Genomic DNA, 13382 nt, shown 5'->3' on the forward strand with positions numbered 1-13382 from the left:
TTTCTATTTATTAAATTTATTTCTATCAATAAAATAATTTTATAGATTATTTTTTTAGTTAGGCTGTGTAGTATTGTCATTGTCAAACTTCTTACTTCTAGTTCACTAGTCTTGACTGCAAAGATTTTACAAATAGTGCTGTATTTATTTTACTCGATTTCAATTGATTCTCGATTCATTTTAATTTATTTTCAAGGACATGTTGAGTTATTGGGCTGTTATTAGTTTTCACATTTAACTTATATATACATAGAGGCGTACTTAGAATTTTTTTATTTTGTATTAAGTAACATACTTGATGTTAAGAGATCATCGCTATTCAAGGGAGAGAGATGAAGCCAAATAGGTAAGACAGGGAAAACGGCTCAAGCTTAATATGCTAATTCAATAGAAATTAGATAAATAGTTTACAATAATAGTGTACATTCAAAGTATATTTGTCTTTTTTCTGAAAGTTCTAAAATCTTTTATACAATTTTGATCCATAAGAATCCTACAAAATGATTCTTCAGTTTCGATTAATCGGAACAACACTAGTTATGTCTACTAATGTCAATATTATACAATGAATGATGGAATGAAAAAAGCAAATGGCTGAACAGAAAAGCAATCGACATCCTTAATTTTGTAAAATATAATCCGATGTTATTACATGAATTATGAGCACTTTATGATTATGAATAGCAAAATAAACATTACAAAGTAATAAATAACCAGTATCATATAATATTGGCTGTAATAATCGGTCTTGAAAGACTTTAAAACTGAAAGTCCTATCTAACCCAATTTAGAACTAGAAATTTGCAAAAATAAAAATCGTGCTTCCACCGAATCCATGTTCGTTTATTTTTGAGGTAAGTTCTTTTTTATTGTATTTAGTGCATGGGTTGTTTTTGTGTGCTTTATTAAATGAAATAAAGCACATCGTCATCTATTTTTAGCACACGTACTTCTAGGTAAATACCTAACAGTTACTTTATTTGCTTGTGTTATTGCATGAAATGATAATAATATTTGATTTTTTAACGCAACCAATTAAGGCTTGGGGTCATAATCGTCCTTGATATCGCATTTTATTTTTCAACAATATTTAATTTAATAAATACCAAAAATTACAGTTCATGTAAATACAAGTGAACGACGCTGGAGCCGCCCGCCTCCAATATGGAGCGAGGCCATGAGAAGCGTCATACCAAACATAAGGAGAAGCACAAGAAACATTCGCACAAGAAGCACAGGAGCATCTCTGGTGGTACTCATGATCAATCTTATGCTACTAGTAACTCGGTTAAGCCTTTAGTGGAGTATTCAGATGTAAGCTCTGAAGACCTATCAGCCCCGGAGGCTGGTGAGATTGAGAGCGAGGCTAGCTCTATTGGCAGGCACATAGCTGATGATCTAGATCGAACTAGAAAATCACACTCTGTGCGCACGTTTCTTGATAACAAGATATCAGTAACAACAACCAGTCGTCGGGATGAATACCCACCTGTTCGTGAATCTTCAGCTGTGAGAACTAAACTTGACTTGGAGTATGAAAATGTTGATTATGATAGATACAAAAAGAAAGGTAAAAAGAAGAAAGACAAGAAGAAGAAAAAGAAGAAGTCAAAACACGTTTCAAGGTCAGCTAGTCTTGAGAGTGTTTCGCCAGATGATCATGTCTTAGAGAAAACTGTAACCAGACCTCCTAGTCCCCAGAGATATTCCCAAGTGCCTATTAGTGAATGGGAAAAGCCTTCATCACCTCTTCGCAATGGCTCCTGTTCACCGCTTTCTCCCACTACACCTCCAATGGCAAGAAGTAAATTAAGTCCTCTGAGGCATCGGGTTGATCATCACGACCATTTACTGCATTATTCACCTCATAGGGAACGTTCTCCTATTATTAGGTGAGTTTTATGTATGTTTTATGTATTTCTTGTTATGATATTTTCTTATGTTACCATGAGATACTTGTACACACAGTAATTGTGTAAAAAAATATATATTATAAGGCTATTATTCTCTATTTTATGTGTAAGGGTCACAGTTTTTTTATATTAAAGTTATAATGATCTTTTGCATGCTGACAGTATTGACTTATGGTAAGCATTGTATATTTTATATGTAAATTTATTATAATATTTAAAAGAAGATAACATTAATAAAATGCTATAAATTGGGTGTGGCCAATGCATATAAAGTAAGAAATGTTATTTTTACAGTTATGTTTAAATTTACTTGTCAAACATATAAGTTATGGGACTGTTTGAAAATGAAGAAAACAATTAGTTTTGAGTAACTTGATATTAGATAAATTAACTTATTGACCCTTACAATGATATATGCCAAATGAGTTACAAAATATTTAGATGATTTTAAGAGAAGTCTTATTTTGTTTTTATTATTACGAATTAATTTAAATTATTACATTTTCTCCTGTCATATTTGTTGTATAAATATTTTAGCAATTTGTTTTTTAATATAGATAAATTGCTTATGTCATCCAACTTATGTTGGTCATGGTTAAGTTCATTGAACTAAATGCTATGGTAATGTCCTATTGTTATGGACTTTTTAAATTTATTACATAACCATAGATACTAGTCATATGGTGTATTGCATTATTAGGGTTGCCATGCAACATAGCTCAATCATTAATCATTTTTGATTAAAAAATAGTTTAGTAATTTATCTTGCTATCACATGTGAGTCAAACACGCCATGTATGCTACGTAAGTACGAGCTTTTGACGCAAGCTATTTGCAGTAATTGAAATACATAGAAATTAATGACATTGATCATGCTATTTGTGTATTATGTTAATCTTTTTTTACATTTAGTTGTCATATATATAACATACAAATATTTTGTATTAACTTGTATTATAAAAAATACATTTGTAGAATTGATTAACACTACAGATATTCCAAATATGTATAATGAAGTTTAAAATCCCCGAAATGTTTGATAATTTACAATATAATGCTTTCAGAAAACATGCTTATGTTATTCAGTCAAATTTTATTATACTGTTTTAAAGGTTTAACAGTAAATTAAAAAATGACATTCATAATAATCTTTACTTAGCAGTACAAGCAGCAGACGCCGTCAGAAATCATCAACACCTCGGACCCCGTCCATCCCATACCATGAGACTGTCACAATTGAATCTGACAATGACGATTACGATCGCTCTAGAAGGGATTATTGGCATGAACCCCACAGGATGAATGATGTTATGATTATATCAGGTAGGAACTTTTGTTACTTGCATTGTTTTTTGAGTTGTTAAGCTGTAGCAATGATATGGATACATTTCAGTTTATTTACTTTTTATAATAAATATGAAAAATCTGTTGATTCGATCAATATTATTATATTATTATTAAATCAAACCTCTGAATGGTAAACACGTTAAATAAACCAGTAATTTCACCGATTTATAAGAAGTAGTAGTTTTGGTGATACAGGTTTCTATAATATAGTTATTTCTATGGCAAATTTTTTGTTTCTCCATATAAGTGTGTAATGCCAGTTGTACTGTATTGCATCAAATAAGATAAATTTTAAGTTCCATTATACATACAGTGCAATGCAAAAATATCAATGCATTAGACCTAAGTAATCGAATTTTCAACATGTCGCCTCATTGGTTTCAGACTCACCTGTACACGAGCCTCGAATGCGTGACTATAGTCCTCGACGGCATCGCAAACGCAGCCCGCATAGACGTAGGAGCCGTGAAAGGGAACGCCATAGGGATCATCGCGTACATATTCGGTAATTTAAACTTATATATATGTCGCAACCGACTAGCCTAATTAGCCGCTCATTCACCAGCCTAGCCGCTTTACTTTATGCATGATATTCAGTTGTTTAATCAAACAGAAAAACAAACTAAATATGAAACAACTTGGATTGATTATTTTTCAATTCTTGCCTAGCCTGTTCATTTCAATTCAGTTCCACTTTCCGCCACCCAATCAATATACAGATTTTACTTTACAACAAATATGTATCTAACACATTTTTAAATTCGATTAAAATCATTTACATAGAATATTTGACATAAGTGAATTTAAAAATACTCTACAGGTATTGTAAATTTTTTGATTTCAAGGTAGGTAATGAAATATTTTTTTAATCGCTCCAGGAATTTTTAGAAATATTACTATAAAACGTTAAAAATAAAAATTCAAAAGGCATTAATTCTTCTAAAAAATTAGAGAAGAGATTTATTTGTAGAACTTCAGTGTCTTGATAACTTCCCTATACACAACATTTGACGTTTTGTTTTGTGGCAGGAATATAATTTCTTGATAACAAGATTTTTTTTGAAAATATAGCTTATGTCAGTCAGTGAATATGCAGCTTTATAATGGTGACAGAATTTTTGAAATCGGTCCAGTAGTTCTTGTGTGCAAACATTACAAACGTATATACAAAAACACAAATGTTTCCTGTTTACTTCCACTCTTTTTGAAATTGGTTAGAAAAGATTTTCAGCAAATAATATTTTTTTCACAGGTCAAATAGTCGTAGTTCATTGAAGCGTCGACGTTCGATGTCGCGCTCTCGTCGCCGGTCATCGTCACCGCCGAGACATAGGCTGAGGCATAAGGACTCCAGTCGGGATAGGCATAGGTAAATTTTTTAGCATTGTTTTTATTTTACAGCATAAAAATATTTTATGGGTTTAACTCATTTCAATTCATCTTGATTTTTTTTTTGCAGAAGCAGACATGATTCCCCGAGTCCACCAACAGTACTCCAACGTAGAATAGACTTCAAAGAAAAAATCAGTGATACAAGTCTATTTGCTGAACTTGTCAAGGACAAACATAAACGGGCAAAGGTATTGATTAGTATTGAGTATTGACTTTGAAAATTAATATGCCTTTAAATTGTAAATACACTTTAAGAAATACCAATAAAGAAGTTTACCTAACGCGGTTTTACAGTAATATCGGGATAACTTTTCATATTAGACTTGACTTATCCCCAAAACTCATATATTGTCTAATAAATATATCAAAACGTTCTTGTGTATCAGAAACTGCAGGAGATCCTAAACCAGAAGGAAGAGGAATCTCAAGGTGCCATATCCAGTACTGCATCTATCAATAACCCTGACATTCTCACTATTGATGAACTTTCCAATACTGAAACTGATAGTTTGACACAGGTAACAAATTATGTAAAATAAATTTTTTAAAGTAAGTCATTTCAGAATTGTGTTACTTTTATAAATAGACGTATTACTACGAGGATGGTTATTAGTCGGGAATTGAACACTGGATAAAATAGTTGAATTATCTCCAAATACACATACCCCATTATTCATTTTAACTCCTTTTTATCAATAGTGTTTACACTGTATATGTGTATACTAGTAAAAAGAAGTGTACATTGGAAATGTATATTTTCATCATTATTTTTTTCTATTTAAACTCTATTACAACAATAGTTGAATAAGGAAGTGTATGTAAACTGAGATTGCTGAAATTGTTGCATAAGTTAGAAATTTTATTTTCTGTGTCTAAAGTCTAATACAAAGTCTTCACACCATGTTTGCTCTTTTCAGGTATCCAAAGAAAATGGCGATTCAAATAAGGGACAAGATGTAGTGGACATTCCAATGCCGCTCCAGGAAGAGAGCCAGCCACCTTTGCCACTGTCTCAGCCAGAACCACCTTCAAAACCCCCTGATGATGTTGTCATTGCCAACGGAGAAACTGCTAGTAATGGTTCGGAGGTAAGGTTACAATAATAATTTGCGTGTTCAAATCAAGTTCATATTAAAATTAGATATAATTAGTACAGTGTCTGTTACTATACTTTTGATTCATCTTTGGCACTTCTTAATTAACAAGTAGCTCATATGTATTTATTCATTCTCAGTTTGTGTTTATGTTATTCAATAATTATTTATCACAACACATATCGGGGTCAAATTTTGTGTGGTGATGGAAATGTCACGTACTTATACGAAGAAATATGAAAAAAGAAAACTGTGGGTCCACTTAATTGCACAAGGCAACTAATTAACAATTGTTTGTGTGCTGCTATCTCTTACAAGTTTTTGTCCATTGTTAGCGTAAGTGCCTAAATTACAATGAAATACAGTGAATATAATTTTTCAACAGAATACACCTACTCCACCTGTACAAGGTCTAAAACAAAGTATAGTAGAAAGTGTAGTTTTGAACAGCCAGCAGCCTCCTCTGCCTAAGCCTAAAAGTCTAACTAAACTGCCCATGCCACCTAACACGCAGGTAATTATTTTATAATCAAACCAACTATTGCTAATTAAAAATCCCGATAGCCCTTGATCTATGTTCAAACAAAGATATTTCAAGCAGCTGTATAATAAAAAATATTGTCTTAATTTTTTTTTTCACGAAATGTATTTTATACTAAGGTTTAATTTCTGTCTAATTAGGAATAACGGAATAGAATTGTATTTTTTTATTAAAATGATAATTAGCTATTATGTACAAAAAAGACTGCAACTAATATCTTATATTTTTAAAAGTGTTGCATTAATGTGTTGCAGGTAGAAGATCTTAAAACCCTTGCCAACGACAGTCCACTGAGTACTCCTTCTTTAAGCCCTGTCAAGAAACCAGAGAAGCCTAAAAAGACTGGAATCATGAATCTTCCTATGCCACCTGGTTGGTTTTTTATATTCTATGCTGTACATCATTTAAAAATGTACAATACAAATTCCACGCCCCAAAAATCTTTCACAACAAAAAATATACTTTTTACCTTAAATGTTATCATTATACCATTCAGTTTTTTTATAACTATCTATTTAAATTTGTGTATAAAAATAAAACGTCTTGTAGGTATTAATTAACAGAAATAAAAATTGTATGTCTCAGTTTCCACGTCAATTAAGAGAACTCATAGATATTAAATTTGTTTTTTAACACAATTCTTCACAATGTATTTGGCGTGGAAACAGTCCAACAGTTGATCTTTGCCTTTTATTTGCTACTTTATAATATATATATAAAAATGTATAGGTTATAATAAACCTGCGCCTTCCGCTGGGTTTGGTAAATAAATTCATATTACTAACGATGCATTTTCATATCTAATTTGCAGTGATACCAGGTTCAGAAGAATTGAGTGGTGATGAGATGGAAGGATCCACACCACCCCCGGTATCTAACTCCGATAGGTATTCACACGTTTTTACAAGAAAGAATAATAAGGATATACCAGTAAGTGTTTCTTTATCTATTGTTTACATTTTAAAGGTGTCCCCTAATCTTTACAACAGCTTATATAATTCCTAGTACTCCGGTTTTAGTATAAAAAAGAAGTTTTTTCGCTATTAAATATTTTGCTAATCTATTACCATTCTATATTCATTGAACCCAAACATTATTTTATTTTATGAGTCCTAACTAATTACTATCGATGTAACTTACAAACAGTGCATAAAGAAAATAATAATAGTTGGTAATAAATTCTTTAATTTCATATTTTCACCCTGCCATTTTAAGAGTTTCGCATTTGTGCACTATCCATATTGTTAATTAATAATATGATATTTTCAGTCTGCTGCAAAACTGAAAAGGCCGCGAATTCTAAAACGGCGTGGCTCTAAAGTTGTCCCTGTCGCAACGAGCACGCATCATGCTAAGGATTGGGGAGAAAAATGTGTCGATGGCTTCCAGGTATTGTCATTTTTTTACACTTAGTTGATTCAGTGTATATAGCCCGATAATTTTGAGTTTCCCAACAATATTGTCCTGTATATATAGAATTTATCTATGACTTGAAAAGGTTTAGCAGTTCTCAGTCTTGGATATAATTTATAAAAATACATTAATGCTACTTAACAATTTCAGGTCATAACTCAAATAGGTGAGGGTACCTATGGTCAAGTGTACAAGGCCAAAGATAAAAACACTGGTCAACTGGTTGCCCTCAAAAAAGTCAGATTAGAAAATGAAAAGGAGGGATTCCCAATCACAGCTGTGAGGGAAATTAAAATCCTCAGACAGCTGAACCATAAGAATATCGTTAATTTGAGGGAAATCGTCACGGACAAACAAGATGCAATGGACTTTAGAAAGGTGGCTTACATTTCATTTGTAATAGTGTTTTTTAAAATGTACTTTTCTTTACATTCTCCTTTGAAAATATTTGAATTATCAATTGAAGATTATTTTAATACACCCTTTCTTTTTGGTGACATTTAACATTACATTACGTTCCGTTAATACATTACAAAAAAACGTTTCAGGACAAAGGCTCGTTCTATTTAGTATTTGAGTACATGGATCACGATCTCATGGGTCTACTCGAGTCCAAAATGGTTGATTTCACCGAGTCGCACAATGCCTCCATAATGAGACAGCTTTTGGACGGCTTGGCTTACTGTCATCGGAAAAACTTTCTACATCGGGATATCAAATGCAGTAATATTTTGATGAATAATAAGTAAGAAATTTTAAAATTTTAGTCATAGTATATTTGACACTCCTTACAATTTGTGTTCTGGGGAAATAAATAAATGATATTATTTTTTATACTAAAATATATAATATATCAATATTTTCTTAAGAATATTAATGTGTTGATTCTTCTCCATATAGAATGACCCGATAAGAGAGATATCTCAATATTAATATAACGAATTTCAGAGGTGAAGTAAAACTAGGCGACTTCGGTCTCGCGCGGCTCTGGTCAGCAGAAGACAGACAGCGGCCATACACCAACAAAGTGATCACTCTGTGGTACCGGCCACCTGAATTGTTGCTCGGTGAAGAGCGATATGGTCCATCTGTTGATGTATGGTCCATGGGGTGTATCTTGGGTGAATTGTTTCAAAAACATCCAGTGTTTCAGGTAATATTTTGTTGAAAGATATACAGTAAACACCTTATAAACACGGTACTCTTATAACGTATTTTAATATTACGCGATTTCAGTCCCTCATTTAACACGGATATTCTCCCATTACCGTGGGGATTTCACACGTTATATTTCTGTACTGTGTCATTAATTAGGATTTGTACGCTCTTATTTCGTTCATAACAATTTTATTTTAATATTCTTTAACGAAAAATGTTAAACGTAAATTATTTTGTACATAACGCGTTATATGGGGTTATACGTGCTCGTTATGCGAGAATATTCCTACTACGCGTTTCCTATTACGCGGAACCAGGGAGATATTACAGTATTTAGACACTTCTCATTAATTGTCTAAGGTTATTTACTTCTATACATCTATTATTATCTTTGTTCTTTGATTGACAATTAATTGAGTTTCTTTAATTATAGATTCTAAATTGATTTGAGAATGTTTTTAATAGAAATCGTTTAAAATTATTATTTGATGGGGGAAGTATTTTAGGTACTCTCAAATTTGTTTAAGTTCACGAAAATCCACCAAATAGTTTATACATGAGGCGAATTATTTTGCATTCCATAACTTTAGTTTATAAGTGCTAATGTCAATTGCTGCAGTTCGCGACTTCGCTTGCCTACAATAAAAAATTTAAACCACTTTAGACTTTGGTATATAAACGTACTTAATTTTTTTATTTTAAGACAGTTTGTATTTTCTATGACACATGAATTGATGTATTCCAGGCTAACATGGAAATGATGCAACTCGAAATGATATCTCGGGTTTGTGGCACCCCCGTACCGGGTGTTTGGCCGAATGTCGTAAATCTGCCTCTGTGGCACACACTGCGACCGAAACGGTTCCATAAACGATGTGTTCGCGAACACTTTGCGTTTATGCCCGCAGCGGCGTTACACTTACTCGATCGGATGCTTGAGTTGGACCCGGATAAGAGAATCACGGCCGAGGAGGCCCTAAAGAGCGCTTGGTTGAAGAGTGTTGTGCCGGAACAGTAAGTATTATATGCTGTAATGTGATACAAATGATATATTTCGCAGTGTATTTATTGCAACATAAAACATTTACAAAAAAGTGTCACGCAAAAATGTATTCCTACGCAGCATACATAGAATTGTGGAAATGGCTTTTAATTAACGATTTTATTGTAGGTTCAGCGTAAAATAATACTAACTAAATTGTGGTGTACAGTAGACGATATCAATGATGATAATTAATTAAATATATAAGTTTCTGTCACATTGGTAATCTCTACGAGAGAGAATATCATCGATTGCTTAATTAAAGTATATATAAAAAATTTCAGAATGCCAGCACCAGAGTTGCCGACATGGCAAGACTGCCACGAGCTCTGGTCCAAACAGCGCCGGCGTCAGCAAAGAGAACAGGAACAGGGCAAGCCCAAGTACTCTGAAGACAAAGACTTCAAACAAAACGAGTCCTCAAATCAATCGGACTCAAGCTACAAAAGTGAATATAAAGGAGACTCAAGACCCGAACAGACACAAGAGGCTGGACAAGTTAAATAGTATTTGGAGTACTATGGATACTATCGATAGTATTCATTCATACTGAAGTTTTATAACTTGCACATAGGTCCGAAGGGATTTCTGTACTAATTGAGTACAAATCGAATTGTGTTGACTGAGAAGTACTATTCTTAGTTTCAAGTGTTTTGAACCACAATAAGTCCAAACGTATTTTATGGCTGTTATCAGTGTTCAGTGGCATATGTACTATGTGTTCCAAATTGTTATTTTTTACTTGAAGGAGTCAAATGTTATTGCGGTGAAGGGTTTCAGTGTATGATAATCTACTGGTGGACTCAGACATCAAGGTCAAGTAAATAGATTTTATTAGCTATATACTGCCAGACTTTGAAGTATGGTTAATGGATTGTATGTGCTCAGATGTTCCAATAAAATAACAATTTATCTCGATGAACTGTTGTTAGTCTAATTACTAAGGTTAATCCATAAGTCATTTTGTCATAGGAATGCAAAAATATATCTACTAAAGGACAATTAAAAGTTCGGAATTCCCATAACAAATCTATCCTACTAATAATTTTTCTACATCAGAGTTACAAACGAATTCCGCAACCATTAAATTTTAGCTACCAAAAATAAATTTCGTATAAAAACAGACGTGAATACGTCGTCTTTTATTAAATGCAGAGCGAAAACCAAAGCATTGACCGTCGCGCTTGTTACCTATAGAAGGATTTGTAATTTATGTAAATATTAGTTATTAATTTTGAAATATGACTTGAGTATCTTCCAATAGCTAATTATAAGCATAAAGGAGTGACGCATACAATACCCAGGAGAATAATAAAGAGATGTCATCAAATTCTGCTGTTTTATATTTAAAGACTGCAATTTTTAATTTGTTTTAAGGAAACAATCTTTTTCAAAGATAAATATGAGTTCCATAGTAGCTTATACATTATATTTAAACTAAACTTTGAATTTTTTTATCATGTGAAATATATTTGGCCTAGTAATTTACATTTTTTATTCACCTCACACCCAGGGTTTTACCAGAGTAAGCCGAATCCATGATTGACGGGACTCTTCCACGAGACTGCCAGATTAAGTCACGGGCGGAAACACCCAAATAGCCTAGTTCGAAAAGTTTAGTCTTGTATCTCCCAGTGACTTTTTGTATATAGCTCTATATTTTGTTTAAAAATTATTTTGCTAGGCCAGCTAGTAGAGAAAAAGAAACAAAATATATACCCTCCCATTTTTAATTTAGTATAGTTTAGTGATAACATCACAACAATTTAGGTATAAGTGTCTGTGATCTTAATTTTCGTAGTTTGGACAGTTCTCATATTATAAAGTTGTTCATATTTGTTCTATGAAAACTGTCGTTACTGCAGCGAAGCTGTTGGCATTTAATTTTAGTTATTATTTGATTCACATGAAATGATTGTACATATTTTTTTGTCATATTATGTATCTCTTTATGAACAATGTGATTTGAAATTTTTCCAAGGAAATGTAATTTATTCAGCAAAAAAGATTTGTTTTAGTCACAAATTAAGTATATTGTACAGGGTTAAGTAATTAAGTTACTTTTATTTATAATTGAAATTAATTTGTGAGCAGAGCTCCTGTACTAAAATAAATGCTATGCCATTTGCGCTGCTCTGTTTTCCTTTTAAATAATATTAAACAATAATTAAATTCATTGGGTTTAATTTGGTGGTGCTTCAAAAAAATACAATCTATTTATGTAATATTATATATATAAGGCAAGGGGCCGTTTAAGTATTACGTAAGCACTATTACTAGCTTCTTTGATTTTCTTATTTGTTGATTATGTTAACAGTAATTATTTTTTTACACATTAGAGTTACCCACACATTGTCGATGCTTGAAAACGAAATACATTTCGAAGATTCCTTCAAAAATGAATATGTTTATGTAGTATTCTGTTTGAGGGCTTTGCTTACAAGAGGAAGAGGGGGATAAATTGCAGTAAATCTGATATGTAATACTTGAACCGGCCCCTAAGGCAAGCAAAGTACTAAAACTGATTTCACCGATATTCTTAATTTTTGAATTTTTTAACATGTAACATGTTTTGAGGCCTTCTTTTGTCGCCTACAAGCTATATAAATTATTTCATCATGCTTAGGTACAATAATTATCAGAACTTGTTTTAAAAAAATGTGTGCCTATAAGTCGGTGTCAATCAAATCAGGTTCAATCTTGCAAAGACCGTTATGCATGTGGCCTTTTAGAATAAAAGTTGAAGCATTGCCTTAGTTACAGCGAATTAAGACAAAATTGTAAAGACATGTACAGTAGTGTATAATAGAGGATAATGACAGTTATAATCCGGAGTTCAGGCTTGAAGGTTGCTGAGATAGATGTATATTTGAAGTTCCTTGAGAATAGATATAAAATACAATATATTTATTTGTTTTGCTTGTGGTAAGACTGAGGTGTTCCTAGAACTCTGGATTGTTATATGATTGTATAAATGTATCTACATTTTTTATTATAATTATTTTAAATGGAGATGTTTGTTTCTAATGATAACATACCAATTTCCAATAATATCAATTAATAGGAACAATATAAACAACATAAGAAGTATTGCTGTCATTGGATATTTGAAGTGAAATTAGCCTGGTTGCAATTAGTTTGTACTAATGTTTGACATTTTTAATTTTTCAATATATTTTCTTATCCTAAATCACAAATACATCATCATTTTGCTGCTAGTGTGTTTAGTAAATAACAATATAGAGGAGCGTATTTAGAGGCACAAGGAGTTACTAGCTGTTCCTACTACCACAAAATAGTGAAACTTATTTAAATAAAATCAATATAATATGTTCCAAAAGAATATAGAGGTGTAGAGGGTTGCTCAATCTCATAATAAAAAATATTTGATATCAATCACAATAAAGGCTAGGCCCATATAAATCAATTCATAATAATTGAGAACAAAACAAAAGTCAGTAAAGCTCTTTCAAAGTCAAAAA

The 13382-nt window shown here is 32.1% G+C and overlaps 1 protein-coding gene across 3 annotated transcripts; it reads left to right on the forward strand.

The window, feature by feature from the left end:
• Window positions 1-559: 559 nt before the first annotated feature.
• LOC123709326 (cyclin-dependent kinase 12) lies at window positions 560-12912 on the forward strand. Of its 3 annotated transcripts, XR_006753717.1 has the most exons (18): window positions 560-854; window positions 1119-1892; window positions 3073-3236; window positions 3645-3765; window positions 4513-4629; window positions 4720-4840; window positions 5039-5170; window positions 5570-5740; window positions 6132-6260; window positions 6542-6659; window positions 7099-7217; window positions 7557-7676; window positions 7851-8078; window positions 8249-8445; window positions 8649-8853; window positions 9604-9872; window positions 10185-10720; window positions 11414-12912. XR_006753717.1 is itself a non-coding variant. In XM_045660564.1 (17 exons), the coding sequence occupies exons 2-17, from the start codon at window positions 1165-1167 to the stop codon at window positions 10405-10407; spliced, it is 3162 nt and encodes a 1053-aa protein (XP_045516520.1). In that variant the 5' UTR covers window positions 560-854; window positions 1119-1164; the 3' UTR covers window positions 10408-12912. The 3 variants fall into 3 exon arrangements, 2 of the variants coding, with proteins under 2 accessions (XP_045516520.1, XP_045516521.1); XM_045660564.1 differs by having other exon boundaries at window positions 10185-12912; XM_045660565.1 differs by having other exon boundaries at window positions 3076-3236; window positions 10185-12912.
• The last annotated feature ends 470 nt before the right edge of the window (window positions 12913-13382 follow it).

Source organism: Pieris brassicae, chromosome 5 (assembly GCF_905147105.1).
Source record: "Pieris brassicae chromosome 5, ilPieBrab1.1, whole genome shotgun sequence".
NCBI lineage: Eukaryota > Metazoa > Arthropoda > Insecta > Lepidoptera > Pieridae > Pieris > Pieris brassicae.

Bases quoted from the DNA above. Each gene is read 5' to 3' on its own strand.
- LOC123709326 (XM_045660564.1), top strand. From the start codon at position 1,165: ATGGAGCGAGGCCATGAGAAGCGTCATACCAAACATAAGGAGAAGCAC. The intron at 3,766-4,512 runs GTAATTTAAACT...TTTTTTTCACAG, and splicing joins GATCATCGCGTACATATTCG to GTCAAATAGTCGTAGTTCAT. The intron at 7,677-7,850 runs GTATTGTCATTT...TAACAATTTCAG, and splicing joins AATGTGTCGATGGCTTCCAG to GTCATAACTCAAATAGGTGA.